Source organism: Petromyzon marinus, chromosome 85 (genome assembly GCF_048934315.1).
Source record: "Petromyzon marinus isolate PM22_M1 ecotype Great Lakes invasive population chromosome 85, UKy_Petmar_22M1.pri1.0, whole genome shotgun sequence".
NCBI lineage: Eukaryota > Metazoa > Chordata > Hyperoartia > Petromyzontiformes > Petromyzontidae > Petromyzon > Petromyzon marinus.
In genome coordinates, this window is record NC_133750.1 from 1,919,549 (window position 1) to 1,941,207 (window position 21,659).

Below are 21,659 nucleotides of genomic sequence, written 5' to 3' on the forward strand. Positions count from 1 at the left end.
TCACAACTTCCTCTTTTTGTAACGGAGCGGTCTGCGTGAAGGCTGACGTGATACCACCACCACCCATCCACCCTCACCCACACAGGGAGGGGGAAAACCAGCACCACCAATACCACTATCACCACCACAACGGGCAGTCCCTCCTATCCCGGCGTCGCCTCAACGCACTACACCACTAATTGGGGGAGTGTCGCGCCACCCCGGCTAAACGCGAGGGGGTTTGTGTTGTGGCGCGGCCGTGCGCCCATCCGTCGGGTGGCCAATGTTAACCCCATGCATCACCCCGTCCACTCGTAATGATGCAGTACAACGGAGACTCGGTGGAGCTTGAATCCGTGATATCTGTACTGGAGCTGGAATCCGTGATCTCTGTACTGGAGCTGGAATCTGATTTCTGTACTGGAGCTTGAATCCGTGATTTCTGTACTGGAGCTGTGATCTCTGTACTAGAGCTGGAGTCTGATCTCTGTACAGAGGCTTGAATCCGTGACCTCTGTACTGGAGCTTGAATCTGTGATCTCTGTACTGGAGCTGGAGTAGGATCTCTGTACTGGAGCTGGAATCCGTGATCTCTGTACTGGAGCTGGAATCCGTGATCTCTGTACTGGAGCTGGAATCCGTGATCTCTGTACTGGAGCTGGAATCCGTGATCTCTGTACTGGAGCTGGAATCCGTGATCTCTGTACTGGAGCTGGAATCCGTGATCTCTGTACTGGAGCTGGAATCCGTGATCTCTGTACTGGAGCTGGAATCCGTGATCTCTGTACTGGAGCTGGAATCCATGATCTCTGTACTGGAGCTGGAATCCGTGATCTCTGTACTGGAATCCATGATCTCTGTACCACTTGAATCCGTGATCTCTGTACTGGAGCTGTGATCTCTGTGCTGGAGCTGGAGTCTGATCTCTGTACTAGAGCTGGAGTCCGTGAATTCTACACTGGGAACTTTAGTCTAAATTCTGTTCAGAAGCTGGACACCAAAGCGTGGGGATCCCACATCTGTTGCGTATTATCAGCGCCCCCGTGTCAACTACTCACCAAGTCAAGACACCTCCCACCCCCAACCAACAAAGAATGAGTGCACACAAAGTAATTGTAAACAGTCCTTCCCTCTACCTACTACCCCTCCAGAGGATTCCCTACCAACACTGCAGTCCCAACTCGCATACCACACTGGGCGAGAACAAAAATTATAACCCTCGATCTCACTGTTCTTTTTGTACTGTTTAGTTCTTTCGGTAAAAGTTACGTAGTTAAAAATAAAATAAAATCACGACTTTGATTGCAACACAAGCAATCATCAGATGGAAAAACCAGAGCAAGAAAAAAACATCTTTTCAGTAAGAATTGTTTTCTCTTGCTGTGGTTTTCCCACCTGATGATGATTGCTTGTGTTGCAATCAAAACGTCATGATGTTTTTATTTGATTTCTAACGACGTGACTTTACCGAAAGAACCAGAGAGTATGGATTCCTGCAGTCACGAAAGCTTCAAATCAAGATTGTTCCTTTTGTGGCGGGGCTGCGGTGGTGTCGAGCCGGCGATACCGACTGCTCTGCAGCTGTCGAGACATCGCACAGAATGGACAGGCGGTACCAATCCACGTGCTGCTGCACGGCACTCTGCTGGCAGAGGCCTTGGCTTACTCCTTGACGGCCAACCCAACCCACCGGAATGAAGGAGATGGAACAGATGGGAGATGAGTCCACACTGTGCTGTACCGCCCTCTCCTGGCAGAAGCCTGGGGCTACGGCTCCTCGACACCCACCCACGAGGTAGTGTTTAACAGATAGAGAACAGTCCACACATTGCGCTCTACCACCTTCCGGAAGAAGCCAGGGGCTACGGCTTACTCCTCAAAGCAGCCAGGGGTTGAGGGAGTCTCCCAACACCTCTGCGGCGATCCACCAACCCCAGGCGCTGCTGCCTCAACGGCTGGGGGTCAGAGGCAGGAGTGCGCCACCGCCGCCCCGGCAAGCCGGCGTTGCACCACCCCACCCCCGCCCCACTGCAGTGATGTCTCGGACATCGCTACCCAACTAGGAAGCCAAATAGGAACCAAAGTAGCCCCCCCAACCTAACACCACCACGCCTCTCCCCAACACACCGGCACCACAGAAGGCAGTAGTTAGTAGTAGTAACTCTGGTTCACTTACCACTGGGTTTACCGTATCCGCTATGGTCACCAGCGCTGTAGTCGGTGCGACAAGAGGACACGGCAGACAAAAGTGAAGCACTCTCCATGGGAGGGGGTGGGGGGGGACTGTGGCACCGAAAATAAAACCACAACCACCCCACCCACCACCGCCGAGGAGCGGTCAACCGCTCCACCCTTCGCTTGCTCCACCACCCCCGGCTCCACCACCACCGCTGCCACACCGGGGGGAGCCGATGATACCTCCCCCCCCCCCGGCTCTCTCCTGCATTTTGTTTAAGCTGCGTGGCTCGTCGCTGTCGTGTGGTGGTGGTGGTGGTGTGGGCGGTCTTGACGCTGCTGTCGCCATCCACCACCACCACTACCGGCAGTACGGGGTCAAAGCACCCACAGGCGGCGGCGGCGGTGGCATTGGCGCCCGACTGTGTCGACGTCCTCCACTAAAGTTGCGGCGACGTCACCACGGCGCCTGCGCCAGGCCCTCACGTGACGCGTCGAAGGCTCGCTTGCTGCTGGCAGGTCACGGGACAAGACCCTGCAGGTGCCGTGGGTTGACTGCTGTGCCAGGCTAGGCGCAGCTGGAGGTCACGGGACAAGACCCTGCAGGTGCCGTGGGTTGACTGCTGTGCCAGGCTAGGCGCAGCTGGAGGTCACGGGACAAGACCCTGCAGGTGCCGTGGGTTGAGCGACCGCTCTACCTTTCAGAGCGCCCACCCACCACCACCCCACGCGCGCGCTGTGGGCGCGAACGCTGCCGGTACAGAACCCCGCGCTAACGTCTGTCGTCCGATCGCTGGTCATCCACCACCTCCCCACCTGCCATTTGTCAGCCTCGAGGCCGATTCCCCCCACGCCCCCCTGTGAACCTCCGGCCACGAGGATTCGGCTGCAGCACCACCACCGCCACAACCACCGCTCGTCCACGGCAGCGGTGGGTGGCCCAATCTCTGTTGTGGTTGTTCCCATTGTTAGCTCTTCTGCTGTTAACAGTGAAACTGAAACCTGGCACCTGAACGCCGATCGTTGCCTAGATACCCACCACCTCTAACACCACTCGAGCATGGCAGTGGGTAGAACGAACCCCATCTCTGTCGTTGGGAGTTGTCGGCGTTGTTGTGAAGTGACACCGAAACCTGACATTTTGACCGCCGATTTGCTGGTAGAACCCACGTGCGTCCTTGTTGGCGTTGTTATTGTTGTTGCCGTTCAGTGACACTGAAACCGGACACCCGGGCGCCAATTGTTGGCTAGACACCACCTTTCCCACCACGGTGGTCGGAAAATCCATCTCGTCGTGTCGTTGTTGCGAGTTGTTAACGGTGACAATGAAACCTGACACCCGATCGATCGTCCTACTGTTGTCTATACACCACCACTCCCACCACCCAACCATCGTGGAGGGTTGTTGGCATTGTTGTTGGCATTTAAGTTGTTGGTGTCAACGGTGACACTGAAAAACCTGACACCAGACCGATGTTTGTTGGCTATCCACCAACTCCCACCATCACCATCACCCCACCTGCCTGACACCACAAACTGAAAACCTCTGCCTCTCCCTCAGCACACCCCTCACGCTACTTTGACCAAAAACCCAGAAGGAGAGGGGGGGGCGCTGGCAACTACTGCCGTGGTTGTTCTGTGGGGGAGGGATGGGGGGGGGCAACGCAACTCGGCTTGATGGGGGGGGGGGGGGGGCGTGACTACAAAAGCTGTGGTGGCAGCATTGCTTCGATTTGCTTTGATATTCCCTGCCTCTCCCCAACTCTCTCCCTGTGTGTGGCCATTTGCACTCCTGCTCAGTTTTGTTGCGTCTGCCTTTGTGTGTTGGGGGGGGGGGGGAGGGGATGGGGGGGGGAGAGTTTGTAACCTGCAGTGTACAAATGCATCGCAAACATTAACACTTCCACTTTCCGTCACAAGCCATCCAACCACAGCACAGGGGTCCAACCACTTCCACCACAGCCACAGCTCATGCCAGAGGTTACGGACAAGACGCACGCACACTCGCAGTGACACTCGCAGGCACGGACACAAGCACACGGGATTGACAGGGACGGTGACAGTCACTGAGCCGATCCATTGGGTCTCGCTTGGAGGATATCCATCGTAAGCAGATCAACTCGAGGGCTGCACCTCCTCCTCCTCTTCCACCTCCACCACCACCTCCACCATCTCACCTCTTGTACCGTGTACTACCACGCAGGCACCCAAGGCACCACCACAACTTTTACAGACCACCAACACTCAGATAGCACTCGGTAACGACACCCACGGACCGGACCACCTCCCCGCAACCCTTCCCCCCCCACCCTCTTCGCCACTCAGCACGACACCTCACGGAGGCCTCCACCCACCCCTAGAGAGACCACCACCTCGTACGGGTGTCAAACTACTTCTTGTGTCGTGATGAATCAGGAGCCCTCCAACCACCCTGACCACCACCGTCCTGACACCCCTCACCATGACCACCACCTTGAACCACCTTGAGACCAAGAGACGTCCACACTCCTCATTCGGCCCCGAGATGGGGGCGTTTGGCCGAGCATGCTCACGTGCAGTCACTCGCCACCACCACCACCACCCCTAGTACCACCACCACCCCTAGTACCACCACCACCCCTAGTACCACCACCATCCAGAGTACCACCACCATCCAGAGTACCACCACCACCCCTAGCACCACCACCACCCCTAGCACCACCACCACCCCTAGCACCACCACCACCCCTAGCACCACCACCACCACCTCTAGCACCACCACCACCAAGTGCTGCCTCAGCAGCCTTCCGTGTGAACTGAGAGTGGCTCTTTGTTACACCTCTACAACCAACACCAACCGAGCAACCTCCCTCTGGGATACCACCCAACACAAACCAAGCGCCCTGGTCACACGTGGCCACCACTTAGGGTCGAGGGACCCCCCACCCTCCATCTTCCACAGAGATGGCATCGGTGACGGACGGGTGACCCGGCCTGCCTACCACTCGCTCGCTAAAACCTCTTCACTCCCCCAGCAGCAACGCTGGACCAACCGTGCCCTCACCCACACCCTCACCCACCATCCCTGGAGTCCCCCTCAAATGATCACTCACCACCACCAGGCAGGCGCTGCCTCAGCAGATTTCCCCGTGTGAGCTGTGAGTGGCTCTGTTACACCGCCTCTTCAACACCAGCCGACCAACCAACCTCTGGGATATGCCGACCAACCAACTTGGGTCACACACCAGCCCCTGACCAGCCTACTGCTCAACTCGACCTCTCGTCTCTCCCCGCCCCCGCCGGCAGCAACAATGAACCACCATCACCCTCCTCGCCCACAAACACCCTTCAAGGGATGACTCAACAAACACCACCACCATCACCACCACCCAGCGCACTCAATTAAAGGCAGACAGAAACAGTGCCTGGCAGCCTTAACGCCGGACATGAGACAAGGGGGTGGCTGGCGCGCGTTCTCCGTTCCCTGCGCTGCGTGCGTGTGCGAGGGAGACTTCCGATGATGGCTACTCGTATTTTCGTCTTCTTTTGAATTTTCTACCGGGGGAAAGGCCTCAACACTGGAGCGACCCCTGGCCATTGCACGGAACGACAGCAGCTCGACCACCATCATCGTCGTCATCGGGCGGAAATTTATAGCGGCAGCGAAAGTAACTCTTAAAAATGCGTAGATGCGTTGATTCTAAAATGTGAAGGGGGGAAAAAAATCCACGCAGTGATCACCACGGGGGGAAAGATTGAAATGAGCAAACTCCAAATATACCTCCTGTATACCAGGCGAGGTCGTCAACATCTCTTACCCACCGTGGTGTCAGGGTCAGGATCGAAGCCACGACCTCCTGCGTACCAGGCAAGGTAGTCAACACCTCCTAGCCACCGTGGTATCAGGGTCAGGATCGAACCCACGGCCTCCTGTATACCAGGCGAGGTAGTCAACATCTCCTCCGAGCCACCGTGGTGTCAGGGTCAGGATTGAAGCAACGACCTCCTGCGTACACCAGGCAAGGTAGTCAACACCTCCTAGCCACCGTGGTGTCAGGGTCAGGATCGAACCCACGACCTCCTGTATAGCAGGCGAGGTAGTCAACATCTCCTCCGAGCCACCGTGGTGTCAGGGTCAGGATTGAAGCAACGACCTCCTGCGTACCAGGCGAGGTAGTCAACACCTCCTAGCCACCGTGGTGTCAGGGTCAGGATCGAACCCACGACCTCCTGTATAGCAGGCGAGGTAGTCAACATCTCCTCCGAGCCACCGTGGTGTCAGGGTCAGGATTGAAGCAACGACCTCCTGCGTACCAGGCGAGGTAGTCAACACCTCCTAGCCACCGTGGTATCAGGGTCAAGATCGAACCCACGACCTCCTGTATACCAGGCGAGGTAGTCAACATCTCCGAGCCACCGTGGTGTCAGGGTCAGGATCGAAGCAACGACCTCCTGCGTACCAGGCGAGGTAGTCAACACCTCCTAGCCACCGTGGTGTCAGGGTCAGGATCGAACCCACGACCTCCTGTATACCAGGCGAGGTATTCAACATTTTTTCCTTGCCATCGTGGCGCGTTAGGGGCCCCTGGACCCACCTGCCACCGCCAAAGCGCTCCCCCCCACCAAGGTGGGCAGCAGTGCTGTCAGCGAGTAGCGCCTACGACAGCAGGCACGCGCCGCCCCCCCCCCCCACGGCCGTCTTTGTCTCTCCCCAGTGGGCGATGCACACCACACACACCGCTATGTACACCCGGGGGAGGGGGTTACTCATTTGAGGGCCAAGCGGACTCCTAGGAGAGAGGGCCTTGAGACCTTGACCGGTCATCGGGAATCTAACAGGGTGGCAGGGTCCCTCCGGGGAAAATTATTGATTCAGATTCTGTCTCTGTACGGGTGGGGATGGGTGGGAGGTTGGAGTCTTGAGGCACGAGCAGCGTTGGAAACGGAGACCACCACCACCACCATCATCAATACCATCACCACCACCACACAGTCAGTAGGATTGATCGCCGGAGCTGAGACCAAGGGACTCATTATCGGGGTCCTGAGGCAGGAATCGCCGGGGAATTCCTCGTCCAGATCCTACCAGATTTGTATCTGGATCTTACAGATTCTGTGGGGATCCTCCAGATTGTATGCGGATCCGACAGATATTGTGTCCGGATCCTCCAGACTGTATACAGATCCTATAGATTTTATGCAAATCCTTCAGATTCTGTATGGATCCAGATCCTACAGATTGCATGCGGACCCCACAGATTGAGTGTGGATCTCACAGATTGCGTGCGGATCCCACAGACTGCATCCGGATCCTATGGGCGCCATGAACCCAAAACCCCGTGGCTGCCTCTGCCGTGCGGCGCCGACCCTGAGTCTCTGTCTCAGCTCCGTCACCAACAAGCCCGGCACGCCAGCGAGAGTGGGGTGTGCGAGTGGGGTGTGCGAGTGGGGTGTGCGAGTGGGGTGTGCGAGTGGGGTGTGCGAGTGGGGTGTGCGAGTGGGGTGTGCGAGTGGGGTGTGCGAGTGGGGTGTGCGAGTGGGGTGTGCGAGTGGGGGGTGTGCGAGTGGGGGGTGTGCGAGTGGGGGGTGTGCGAGTGGGGGGTGTGCGAGTGGGGTGTGCGAGTGGGGTGTGCGAGTGGGGTGTGCGAGTGGGGTGTGCGAGCATCGTGTAGCGTGAGTGTAGTGTGTATGGAGTGTACAGCGAGTAGTGTGTGGAGTGCGTAGTGTTAGTAGCGCGAGTAGTGTCGCGAGCGGCGCACGAGTAGTGTGAGAGTGTGATGCGAGTGTGGTGTGAGTAGTGTGAGAGTGTGATGCGAGTGTGGTGTGAGATAGTAGTGCGAGTGTGGTGTGAGATAGTAGTGCGAGTGTGGTGTGAGATAGTAGTGCGAGTGTGGTGTGAGATAGTAGTGTGATAGTGTGAGCGTGTGATGCGAGTGTGGTGTGAGTAGTGTGATAGTGTGAGAGTAGTGTGATAGTGTGAGAGTAGTGTGATAGTGTGAGAGTAGTGTGATAGTGTGAGAGTAGTGTGATAGTGTGAGAGTGTGATGCGAGTGTGGTGTGAGATAGTAGTGCGAGTGTGGTGTGAGATAGTGTGAGAGTGTGAGAGTAGTGTGATAGTGTGAGAGTGTGATGCGAGTGTGGTGTGAGATAGTAGTGCGAGTGTGGTGTGAGATAGTGTGAGAGTGTGAGAGTAGTGTGATAGTGTGAGAGTAGTGTGATAGTGTGAGAGTAGTGTGATAGTGTGAGAGTGTGATGCGAGTGTGGTGTGAGATAGTAGTGCGAGTGTGGTGTGAGAGTAGTGTGATAGTGTGAGAGTAGTGTGATAGTGTGAGAGTGTGATGCGAGTGTGGTGTGAGATAGTAGTGCGAGGGGACTGCAGCGTGCGAGTCTGGTGTGTGAAGCGCAAGTGGTGCGTGTGCGCAAAGTGCGAGGCGTGAGCGTGAGCGTGGGGTGTAGTGGGTGTAGTGTCTGCCCGCGCCACCGGTCATCACGGTGCGGGTGGGTGGGTGGGTGCCTACCTCATGCCACCTCCGCCGCGCCCGCCCCGGCCACCACCTCGCTCGTACCCCCCACCACCACCACCTCGCTCGTACCCTCCGCGGTCGTACCCACCGCCACCGCCGCCACGGCCACCAAAGCCTCCTCCTCCTCGCCCGCGGTATCCCCCGTCCTGCCCGTACCCTCCCCCTCCTCCACCTGCAGTGGCAGCAGCAGCAGCAGAAAATACGGTCAGACTGAGCGCCCAACCACCACCACCACCACCACAAGCCGTCGTCACGACAGCCCCATCGCCCCCCCCCCACCCCCATCACCACCCCCCCCATCACCCCCCATCACCCCCCATCACCCTCCCCACCACCCCCCCCATCACCGCCCCCATCACCCTCCCCATCACCCTCCCCACCACCCCCCCCATCACCCGCCACCACCCCCCCATCACCCTCTACCACCACCCCCCCATCACCCTCTACCACCACCCCCCCATCACCCTCTACCACCACCCCCCCATCACCCTCTACCACCACCCCCCCCATCACCCGCCACCACCCCCCCCATCACCCCCCCATCACCCCCCCCCATCACCCCCCCCACCACCCCCCCCATCACCCGCCACCACCCCCCCCATCACCCTCTACCACCCCCCCCATCACCCGCGACCACCCCCCCCCATCACCCTCTACCACCACCCCCCCATCACCCTTCACCACCACCCCCCCATCACCCTCCACCCCCCCAATCACAATCCACCACCACCCCCCCCATCACCCTCCACCACCACCCCCATCACCCACCACAACCCACCAACCTATCAGCAAGCAGCAGCGCCTATACACAAAGATCCCCCGAGTAGCCTCTAGCAGACTGTAAGGGCAAGTGCTATCAGCAAGCAGCAGCGCCTATACACAAAGATCCCCCGAGTAGCCTCGAGCAGACTGTAAGGGCAAGTGCTATCAGCAAGCAGCAGCGCCTATACACAAAGATCCCCCGAGTAGCCTCGAGCAGACCATACGGGCAAATGCTGTTAGGCAAGAGTAGCAGCAGCAATACACAAAGATCCCCCATGTAGTCTAACACTGTACAGCAAGTGCTGTCGTGAGCAGCACCTACACACAGACAAAGATCCCCCATGCAGCCTCTAACAGACTGTAGGGGCAAGTGCTGCTAGTAGCAGCACCTACACACAGACAAAGATCCCCCATGCAGCCTCTAACAGACTGTAGGGGCAAGTGCTGCTAGTAGCAGCACCTACACACAGACAAAGATCCCCCATGCAGCCTCTAACAGACTGTAGGGGCAAGTGCTGCTAGTAGCAGTACCTACACACAAAGATCCCCCGCGTAGCCTCTAGCAAGCTGTAGGGGCAAGTGCTGTTAGTAGCGAGCAGCAGCACCTAAACAAAGATCCCCCACGTAGCCTCTAGCAAGCTGTAGGGGCAAGTGCTGTTTGTAGCGAGCAGCAGCACCTAGACACAAAGATCCCCCGTGTAGCCTCTAGCAGGCTGTAGGGGACAAGACCACACCAGCCAACTCATTTGACGCCTAGTCGACCTAGGAGGGGGTGGGGCAAGACCCACCAGGACCGGTTTTAGACAATCGCCCAAGCGGGAATCCAACTCGGGACTGTGCTGCATTGATAGGCGAAGCAAACAAATTCTAGAGCGGGGGTGGAAGCCAATGAACGTGGCCTCGGTTTTTGTCGGCATTTTAGTCAAATAAAAGACAGCGACCCCTGGTTCATGTGACACACATATGGCCCTGGCCTTGCTGAATTATCAAATATTCCGAATGATATGGGACCTTTCTTACCAGCATTAAAAAAATATTTTCACCCTGTTTCTGGCAATGAAACAGTGTTGTCAAGATGAATAAGGATTCTGCTTGGCGTTTTAACATCTTGACACCTGTTTAATTGCTAGAGAGGGTAAAACCTATTGTTACATTACAAATTATGGACAATGGCACTCCCCAGGGGCTCCTTCAGTACACCGGTACACGTTTGATTAAACCCACTACATTTACAATTCTGTGTTGGAGAGTAAACTTACAACATTTACAATTCTATGTTGGAGAGTAAACCCACTACATTTACAATTCTGTGGAGATTAAATCCACTACATTTACAATTCTGTGTTGGAGAGTAAACCCACTACATTTACAATTCTGTGTTGGAGAGTAAACCCACTACATTTACAATTCTGTGTTGGAGAGAAACTGTGTTGGAGAGAAAACCCACCACATTTACAATTCTGTGTTGGAGAGTAAACCCACTACATTTACAATTCTGTGTTGGAGAGTAAACCCACTACAAATTTTGATTTAAAGCTTTCGTGACTGCAGTAATTCATATTCTTAGCTCTTTCGGTAAAGTCACGTTGAAGGGAAACAAAATAATAATATATATAAAACAATAAAAATTCTCACGACGTTTCGACCATAACACAAACGGTCGTCATCAGGTGTGTCGGTTTGCATTAATTTTTTTTAAACGGTGTACTTATTTATTTATATATTTTAAAAAAATCGTCAGCGCCACGCACAGCCATTTGACAGTTTATTCAGAAGGACTAGTCCATCTATGTTCTGAAAAGAAGAGGGGGGGGACGAAAAATTAATGTATGCCGTCTGAAAGCCACTGTAAGCGTGAACAATCAATTAAGACCTCAAATGGTTTATCAAATCTTTCCAATGATTGCTAAGCCAGAATCCATCTTCTCGATTTAAATTGTCTGTGCTTGTATATGTGGATAGCCTCATGAACGAATCTGTCATGGTAGCCAGATGGCTTACAAAGAACCTCTGTCTTGGAAAAGTCAATGTCATGTGAGCCTACTGAATTATAACAATGATCTGCCACGGCCGAGGTGTTGGTCCTACCGTGTTTAAGGTCTGTGTTCACGAATGCGGTCCGAGACATGGCGTTTGGTTTCTCCAATGTAACTACTACCACAGAGGCAACTTAGTTTGTAGACACCAGGGTACTGTATGTCCGGAATCACATCTTTTACAGACGGAACCAGATCACGGATTTTATGTAATGTGTTGAAATGGACCTGGATCTTGTGTTTATTCAAGATTTTGGAGATCTTTTTTGTGATCCCTATCAACTCCCCCACCTACAAACTGGCTCGTTTTTTGTCTGAAATCCTGCGTCCTTTCACTGGAAAAACCACCTCTGCGGTACAAAATTCTATCACCTGGTATCGACAATCAAAGGTATTTCCCTGTCCCCAGACAACCTGCTTGTCAGTTTTGATGTAATTTCCTTATTCACCAAGGTTCCTGTACCTGACACCATCGCAATCATTGAAGACTTGGCTCATCGAGGACTAAACACTGAGATACCCCCCCTGGTGAAACACTGTTTAACCAATACATACTTCACTTGGAATGGAACTTTCTACAAACAAACTGAGGGTACCCCAATGGGCTCCTCCCTATCTCCGGTTATAGCTAACATTTTCATGGAGAAATTTGAGACTGACGCCATCCAGACTGCCACTCTGCGCCCAACTTTATGGAAGAGGTACGTGGATGACACTTTTGTCATCTGGCTACATGGTCGGCCTGCTCTAGACCAATTCTTCGACCACATCAATTCCATACACCCAGCCATCAGATTTACCATGGAAGTCGAAAAAGATGGCAAGCTATCTTTTTTGGATGTCCTAATTAAAAAGAGACCTGATGGTTCAATGAGCCACTGTCTACAGGAAAGCTACCCATATGGATGCTTATCTGAAACCGGATTCCCACCACCATCCATCACAGAAGAATTCTCTCATCAAGACTGTATCATAGAGCCCAATGCATATCCGACCAGGAACACATAGGCAGTGAACTCAAGCACGTACACCAAGCTCTTAAGGCTAATGGTTACTCCGACTATACAATCCGCAAAGCTATCACTCAAACCATGAAGGACCCTCTTGAGGAGCCTTTCAAAACCATCACTTTACCCTACATTGCGGGGATCACAAAAAAGATCTCCAAAATCTTGAATAAACACAAGATCCAGGTCCGTTTCAACACATTACATAAAATCCGTGATCTGGTTCCGTCTGTAAAAGATGTGATTCTGGACATACAGTACCCTGGTGTCTACAAACTAAGTTGCCTCTGTGGTAGTAGTTACATTGGAGAAACCAAACGCCATGTCTCGGACCGCATTCGTGAACACAAAGCAGACCTTAAACACGGTAGGACCAACACCTCAGCCGTGGCAGATCATTTTTATAATTCAGTAGGCTCACATGACATTGACTTTTCCAAGACAGAGGTTCTTTGTAAGCCATCTGGCTACCATGAGAGATTCGTTCATGAGGCTATCCACATATACAAGCACAGAGACAATTTAAACCGAGAAGATGGATTCTGGCTTAGAAATCATTGGAAAGATTTGATAAACCATTTCAGGTCTTGGTTGTTCACGCTTACAGTGGCTTTCAGACAGCATACATTAATTTTTCGTCTCCCCCCTCCTCTTTTCAGAACATAGATGGACTAAGTCCTTCTAAATAAACTGCCAAATCGCTGCGCGTGGCGCTGACGTTTTATAAGTACACCGTTTTAAAAATAAATAAATGCAAACCTACACGCCCGATGACGACCGTTTGTCTTATCGTCGAAACATCGTGAGAATTTGTATTGTTTTATATATTTTTTTTATTCTATCGTTTCCCTTCAACGTGACTTTACCGAAAGAGCTAAGAATATAAACCCACTAACATTTAGAATTCTCTCCAACACACCGGTGTGCAGAACTGCTAACACCAATGGGAAAATTGCTTTTGACGTACGTGACGAGGTACGCGCGAGCTTTTCCAGCAACGCAGCGATCGATTACACGTCAAGGAGCGTCCGAACGTAGGATCCCAGAGCGCGCGGCGCGGCGACCGTCCTCTGCCGAGACGGCACAGAAGCCGCCGTCGCGTTGACGCCCCCTCGGACTCACCGTAGCTGCCGCCCTGCCCACCTCCTCCTCCTCCGTAGCCTCCCGACTGCCCCCCTCCTCCATAGCCTCCCGACGACTGCCCCCCTCCTCCATAGCCTCCCGACGACTGCCCCCCTCCTCCATAGCCTCCCGACGACTGCCCCCCTCCTCCGTAGCCTCCCGACGACTGCTGCTGACTCTGGTAGCCGGCTGTGGCCGTCTGGCCGCTGCTGCCGCCTCCGCTGCTGTAGCCGGACGCCTGCTGGTCGTAGCTGCTGCTGGACCCCCCTCCGTAGCTGAGGGAGGGAGAGAGGGAGAGAGGGAGGGAGGGTTCATAACACAAAGATGGCCCAGATGGCCCTCGCATATATACACACACCCACACCTACAAAGGACAAAGATCCCCTGTATAGTCTTCAAACACACTTCTGGGGCAAGTGCTGTTATTGAGCACCTATGAAGGCCAGGACGGCACACGAGGGGGTGGGTGGCCAGCACCACACCCGACCGCCTTTGTCTCCCGAGTAGCGATGTTCACACATCGCACCAGGTAGTCAATTGAGGTCGAGTCGACCTAGGGGAGGCCCAGGACCGGTTCAGATAATCGTCACTGACGTTGATGGCCGTGAGCGGGAATCAAACTCAGGTGGGCAGGTTCATAGCACAGCGTGCGAACCACTCCACTACTGCTCCCCACACACTGACCCCACACACTGACCCCCCCCCCCACACGCACACACTGACCCCCCCCACACACTGACCCCCCCCCACACACTGACCCCCCCCACACACTGACCCCCCCCCCCCACACACTGACTCCCCCCACACACTGACCCCCCCCACACACTGACCCCCCCCCACACACTGACCCCCCCAACACGCACACACTGACCCCCCCCAAACGCACACACAACACCCCCCAAACGCACACACAACACCCCCCACAAACACACAACACCCAGACACTCACCCAGACACTCACACAACGCAACAACCACCGTACCTGCCAGCAGGAGTGCTCTGCTGCTGTCCACTGCTGTAGCCGCTCCCGTAGCTGCCCTGCTGCTGCTGCCCCCCGGCCTGCTGCCCATAGGATCCGGCCGAGGAAGCGCCGGAGTCGTAGCCGCTGCTGCTGTAGCCCTGCGCAGACTGGGTGCCCCCGTAGGAGCTGCTGCCAGTATAACCTGAGACACATGCAGGATGGGACGGCCACACACTGTAAGCTCTCCCATAGGTTAGTAGCCCCTGGGGCTCCCACAGGGTTCAGTGTTAGTAGCCCCAGGGGCTCCCACAGGGCTGAGTGTTAGTAGCCCCAGGGGCTCCCACAGGGCTGAGTGTAGTAGCCCCAGGGGCTCCCACAGGGCTGAGTGTTAGTAGCCCCAGGGGCTCCCACAGGGCTGAGTGTTAGTAGGATCAGGGGCTCCCACATGGCTGAGTGTTAGTAGCGCAGGGGCTCCCACAGGGCTGAGTGTTAGTAGCCCCAGGGGCTCCCACAGGGCTGAGTGTTAGTAGCCCCAGGGGCTCCCACAGGGCTGAGTGTTAGTAGCCCCAGGGGCTCCCACAGGGCTGAGTGTTAGTAGCCCCAGGGGCTCCCACAGGGCTGAGTGTTAGTAGCCCCAGGGGCTCCCACAGGGCTGAGTGTTAGTAGCCCCAGGGGCTCCCACAGGGCTGAGTGTTAGTAGCCCCAGGGGCTCCCACAGGGCTGAGTGTTAGTAGCCCCAGGGGCTCCCACATGGCTGAGTGTTAGTAGCCCCAGGGGCTCCCACAGGGCTGAGTGTTAGTAGCCCCAGGGGCTCCCACAGGGCTGAGTGTTAGTAGCCCCAGGGGCTCCCACAGGGCTGAGTGTTAGTAGCCCCAGGGGCTCCCACAGGGCTGAGTGTTAGTAGGATCAGGGGCTCCCACAGGGCTGAGTGTTAGTAGCCCCAGGAGCTCCCACAGGGCTGTCAGCCTCTCACCTGCGTAGCTCTGCTGGTTGTAGGCTCCCCCAGTGGTGGCGGTCTGCTGTTGGCCCTGAGCCGAGTAGGAGGTGGAGTCAGTGGGCTGAGCATAGCTCCCATAGCTCTGCTGATTCACACCACCACCGCCACACAAAAGACAAAGATCCCCCATATAGCCTTAACACAGTTGGGGCAAGTGTTGTGAGCGAGCAGCACCGATGAAGGCCAGCACTGTGGCACACGAGGGGGTGGGTGGCCAGCACCACTCAGGGCCCCAGGGACTGGGGGGAGAGCGGCTTTCCCTGTACTCTTTGGTTCTTTCGGTAAGTCACGTAGATAGAAAAATATATTTTTTAAAATTTTAAAATACGCTTTTATGAAATGTACTAGTAATGGCAGAACTCCACGACTCTAGGAAGTGGCCCCGAAGCTTGCAATGGCGTAAGGGACCGTGGCCAATTACAGCCAACGTTAGTTGAGCGTGGGCAATTAGATTCATGCCGAAACATAACACGTAAAAAATGTTTAAAAAGTACAGTAAAACCTTGGATTGCGAGCATAATTCGTTACGGAACCGTGTATGTAATCCAAAGCACTCGTATATCAAAGCACTAGTACATCAGTTGTGATCACGTGACGCTCAGCAGACAAAGCGTCCACACGTGCACTGCTCGTAATGCAAGACCTGGCTCGTTTATCAAATTAATATTTATTTAGAATTTTTGCTCGTCTTGCAAAACACTCGCAGACCAAGTTACTCGCAATCCAAGGATTTACTGTATATATTTTTTATGATAGAATATAGTGTTGTCATCAGTATGACATGAGTATACCAAGTTTGCAGTCGATACCACATTGGGAAGTGGGTTAAAATTGAGTTACAAGATTTGAGAATACAATGACAGTTAAATGAAAGCGTATAAATAATATACCACGACGTTTCGATCACAACACAAGCAATCGTCATCAGGTGGGACAGCCACTTCAGCAGTTTTGTCTTCTTGCTGTGGCTCTTCCACCTGATGACAACTGCTTGTGTTGCGATGGAAACGTCTTGGTCTATTATTTTTCTACCTACGTGACTTTACCGAAAGAACCAAAGAGTATGGATTCCTGCAGTAACGAAAGCTTCGAATCAAGGCTTTTCCTGTAACTTAACATTCAAAACAGAAAATCTGTTGTCCAATCGGATTACTCTGTAATAATTATCCAATAATCTTGATTTGCAGGGAAAGCCTTGATTCGAAGCTTTCATGACTGCAGGAATCCATACTCTTTGGTTCTTTCGGTAAAGCCAAGTAGGTAGTGCTGAGTCTATGGGCTGTGTTGAGTCTATGGGAAGTGTTGAGTCTATGGGCTGTGTTGAGTCTATGGGCAGTGCTGAGTCTATGGGCTGTGTTGAGTCTATGGGCAGTGTTGAGTCTATGGCTAGTGTTGAGTATATGGGTAGTGCTGAGTCTATGGGCAGTGCTGAATCTATGGGCAGTGTTGAGTCTATGGGCAGTGCTGAATCTATGGGCAGTGCTGAATCTATGGGCAGTGCTGAGTCTATGGGCAGTGTTGAGTCAATGGGCAATGCTGAGTCTATGGGTAGTGCTGAGTCTATGGGTAGTGCTAAATCTATGGGCAGTGTTGAGTCTATGGCTAGTGCTGAGTCTATGGGGCAGTGTTGAGTCTATGGGGCAGTGCTGAATCTATGGGCAGTGCTGAGTCTATGGGCAGTGTTGAGTCTATGGCTAGTGCTGAGTCTATGGGCAGTGTTGAGTCTATGGGCAATGCTGAGTCTATGGGCAGTGTTGAGTCTATGGGGCAGTGCTGAATCTATGGGCAGTGCTGAGTCTATGGGCAGTGTTGAGTCTATGGGCAGTACTGAGTCTATGGTGCAGTGCTGAGTCTATGGGCAGTGCTGAGTCTATGGGCAGTGCTGAGTCTATGGGCAGTGCTGAGTCTATGGGCAGTGCTGAGTCTATGGCTAGTGCTGAGTCTATGGGCAGTGTTGAGTCTATGGGCAGTGTTGAGTCTATGGGCAGTGTTGAGTCTATGGGCAGTGCTGAGTCTATGGGCAGTGCTGAGTCTATGGGCAGTGTTGAGTCTATGGCTAGTGTTGAGTCTATGGGCAGTGCTGAATCTATGGGCAGTGCTGAGTCTGTGGGCAGTGTTGAGTCTATGGGCAGTGTTGAGTCTATGGGCAGTGTTGAGTCTATGGGCAGTGTTGAGTCTATGGGTAGTGCTGAGTCTATGGGTAGTGCTAAATCTATGGGCAGTGTTGAGTCTATGGCTAGTGATGAGTCTATGGGGCAGTGTTGAGTCTATGGGGCAGTGCTGAATCTATGGGCAGTGCTGAGTCTATGGGCAGTGCTGAGTCTATGGCTAGTGCTGAGTCTATGGGCAGTGTTGAGTCTATGGGCAATGCTGAGTCTATGGGGCAGTGTTGAGTCTATGGGGCAGTGCTGAATCTATGGGCAGTGCTGAGTCTATGGGCAGTGTTGAGTCTATGGCTAGTGCTGAGTCTATGGGCAGTGTTGAGTCTATGGGCAGTACTGAGTCTATGGTGCAGTGCTGAGTCTATGGGCAGTGCTGAGTCTATGGGCAGTGCTGAGTCTATGGGCAGTGTTGAGTCTATGGCTAGTGCTGAATCTATGGGCAGTGTTGAGTCTATGGGCAGTGTTGAGTCTATGGGCAGTGTTGAGTCTATGGGCAGTGCTGAGTCTATGGGCAGTGCTGAGTCTATGGGCAGTGTTGAGTCTATGGGCAGTGTTGAGTCTATGGGCAGTGTTGAGTCTATGGGCAGTGCTGAGTCTATGGGCAGTGCTGAGTCTGTGGGCAGTGTTGAGTCTATGGGCAGTGTTGAGTCTATGGGCAGTGTTGAGTCTATGGGCAGTGCTGAGTCTATGGGCAGTGCTCTTTGGTCCTTTCGGTAAAGTCAAATCCAGATTAAAGTCACGTAGGTATCAATTAAAAGAAAATAAATCACGACGTTTCGGGCACAACACAAGCGTCCGTCATCAAGTGTGAAAGCATGGTCTTATTTAAAACATAAAGCACGAGTTTTTCTTTTAAAACAGTCTGCCTCAGCAGCAGACCAATCTTGCCCACCTGATGATGGACGCTTGTATTGCGCCCGAAACGTCGTGATTTATTTTATTTTCTACCTACGTGACTTCACCGAAAGAACCAGTAATAATTATCCACTTGTATCATAATTGTTAATTTTATTGTAATTTCAAGAAGAGTCTTTGATATTCGATTTTGCTTAAGATTTTCGTGGATGCTTGCGAGTGTCATTTTTGTAGCATTTTCACACTTTTGAGATATTCCGAAACAAAAGGCGCTTTTTATAAAGTAGAGGTTATTATATTATACTATTATTGATGATGATCCCTACACTCACCTGGCCGGTTTGTCCATACTGCGCCTGGGCACCGCTGTACGCTCCATACCTGTCCACACACAGCCCGCAGTTACACCTCACCACTCACTCGCCTCCTACTCACCACTCTCTCGCCTCCTACTCACCACTCACCGACCTCCTACTCACCACTCACCCGCCTCCTACTCATCCCCCCCCTCCTCATCACCCCCCTCCTCCTCTTCATCCCCCCCTCCTCATCACCCCCCACCTCTTCACCCCCACTCCTCTTCACCCCCCCCTCATCACCCCCCTCCTCATCACCCCCCCTCCTCATCTCCCCCCCCTCCTCATCACCCATCCTCCTCATCACCCCCCCCTCCTCACCCCCCCTCCTCCTCACCCCCCTCCACCTCCTCACCCCCCTCCACCTCCTCACCCCCCTCCCCCCCCACCAAATATGTACAGTAGAAAAATCTGATGAGCTTTAAAGCTCTTTACCCACAGACACCCGGTACTCACCCCTGCCCTGCTCCCCCACTTGCCCCACCTCCCCCTCCTCCGCTGCCGCCGCCGCCACCGCCGCTGCTGCTGTAGGCTCCGTAATCTGCGTTGGGAGGGGGTGAGGGAAGACAAAGGCGGCCCTGAGTCCAACACCACAAAGACAAAGCTCGCCCAGGTAGCCTCTAGCGGGGCAAGTGCAGCGAGCAGCAATGGCTATGATACGAAGCTCCCTGAGGTAGCCTCTAGCGGGGGGGGGGCTGTTGGGGCAAGTGCTGTCACAGACACAAAGCTCCTCTAGGCAGCCTAGCGGACTGGATGGGCATGTGCACTTCGTGAGTAGAAGCAGCAGCTGTTTGATTTGTACTAGGTGCCTCGGTGAATGTATATGCTCTGACTTTAACATAGCTATTTCTGTGACCAGTTACAAGCTAATCACTCAGCTATTTCAATGCTAAATTATATGCTAATTCCTTTGTCAAGGCGCTTTTGTTTCTTCTCACACAGCTTAAAGGTCGTGATCTGAGCGTGGCTTTTTTCACTCCAGCGCTGTCCTCCAGACAGTCTCGTCCCTTCACCTGATGAAGGCCGCTTGTGTTGTGGCCGAAACGTCGTGATTTTTGTTATTTTATTTTTTACCTACGTGACTTTACCTAATAGAACCAAAGAGTATGGATCCTAGCAGTCACGAAAGCTTCAAATCTAGAAAAGACAAAGCTCCCCCAGGTAGCCTCGAGCGGGGGGGGGGGCTGTTGGGGCAAGTGCTGTCACAGACACAAAGCTCCCCCAGGTAGCCTAGCGGACTGGATGGGCAAGTGCACTTCGTGAGAAGCAGCAGCTGTGATACAAAGACAAAGCTCCCCCAGGTAGCCTCTAGCGGGCTGGTATAGCCCTGTGAGCAAGTACAGTCAGGAAGCAGCAGCAGCTTTGAAGGCCGGAACTGTGGAACTTGGAGGGGGTGGGTGGGCCAGCACCACCACAAACCCCTTGTTCGGCCGCCTTTGTCTCTCCCGTAGATATAAACGCAAAGATCCCAGCATCGCCTTCACAGAATGTTTTACCACCACCATGGTCACCATTACCCCCACCATCATCACCACTATCACCACCATCAAAACCACCAACATCACCACTATCATCACCATCATCAAAACCACCATCAACATCACCACTATCATCACCATCACAACCACCGTCAACATCACCACTATCATCAACATCACCATCACCACCAACATCACCATCACCACTATCATCAACATCACAACCACCATCAACATCACCACTATTATCAACATCACCACTATTATTAACATCACAACCACCATCAACATCACCACCATCACCACTATCATCAACATCACAACCACCATCAACATCACCACTATTATCACTATCACAACCACCAACACCCACCATCAAAATCATCACCATCACCTACCATCACCATAACCACCGCCATCATCAACCACCGCCACCGCCACCCGAATCGTGGGCCATAGACTAAGCACTTCTTTATCGGATTTTAAAAACATCGCCGTTTACAGGCAGCTTAACAAATTAAACATCCACGATTTTAAATAACCCCTTCATATCAATCGAATCTTTCGTGTATATATTTTTGAAATGAGTTTACATAAAATATTTAACGTTCAACGACTTTAGGGCCGGGTTGAGGCCTATTAAAGCGAGCGCGAATGGCGCGCGGCGCTACGGGGTTTCCCGGGCTGACCCAGCCCCCGCCGGTAGGGGACGCCAGCAGGGGCGAGCCATCGCCGCCATCCGATGGGACTCCCCTAAGATAAAAGAAACAAATCTCCGAGCATCGAGCTCCGCGAAAGCGATTTTTGCCGAAACCCGCTGCGGCAACCGACGCCGCATGCGGCGGTGCCATCGCAGCGAGTCCCGCGATGTGATGGAGGGGAGGATGGCTGCGGATGGACGAAATCGCCTCACCAGTCGACATGGCGGCTGCTTGCTGCTTCGTTCTTCCTCTCAAGGGACGGAGGTTGCGCGCCAAAAAAGAAAGGAAGAGAAGCGGGTCACGTGACGCGTGAGATCCGCCGGTTGGGCGAGTCCATTATAACCGAGTCGCGCGGGGTGGGGGCGGTGTTGGGCGAGTCTATCATTTATACTGCAGGAATCCGATGAACTATAAAGCTCTTTTTTTGATAGATGTGAACTGTGACGGGTATAGCGAGTCCCTTATGGACAGAGTGCAATGGAGTGACCAAGGTGCTATGCTTCTCACCAGAACTAAAGCAGGAAGTTATTTTTCCCCAATTACATTCCTTAAATAATTATCAAAT

At 53.6% G+C, this 21,659-nt stretch overlaps 1 protein-coding gene and 1 long non-coding RNA gene across 5 annotated transcripts in view; one reads left to right on the forward strand and one right to left on the reverse strand.

Moving 5' to 3' along the window:
• The window catches only part of LOC116936933 (uncharacterized), a 29,478-nt gene extending 8,019 nt beyond the window's left edge, over window positions 1–21,459 (reverse strand). For 2 of the 4 annotated variants that reach the window (XM_032944075.2, XM_076057852.1), the window contains exons 1-8: window positions 21,307–21,459; window positions 19,372–19,456; window positions 18,892–18,940; window positions 15,519–15,627; window positions 14,567–14,747; window positions 13,585–13,859; window positions 8,652–8,829; window positions 2,156–2,190 (exon numbers count right to left, since the gene is read on the reverse strand). In XM_032944075.2, the coding sequence (XP_032799966.2) occupies window positions 2,156–2,190; window positions 8,652–8,829; window positions 13,585–13,859; window positions 14,567–14,747; window positions 15,519–15,627; window positions 18,892–18,940; window positions 19,372–19,456; window positions 21,307–21,316 (922 nt within the window). In that variant the 5' untranslated portion in view covers window positions 21,317–21,459. The remainder of the gene's footprint in view (window positions 1–2,155; window positions 2,191–8,651; window positions 8,830–13,584; window positions 13,860–14,566; window positions 14,748–15,518; window positions 15,628–18,891; window positions 18,941–19,371; window positions 19,457–21,306) is intronic. The other 2 variants (XM_076057853.1, XM_076057855.1) reach the window with 2 other exon arrangements.
• Window positions 8,079–8,408, forward strand: LOC142907915 (uncharacterized). Its single transcript, XR_012931387.1, has 3 exons — window positions 8,079–8,172; window positions 8,220–8,257; window positions 8,305–8,408. It is a non-coding gene; the product is annotated as an uncharacterized LOC142907915 (long non-coding RNA).
• Window positions 21,460–21,659: the final 200 nt, after the last annotated feature.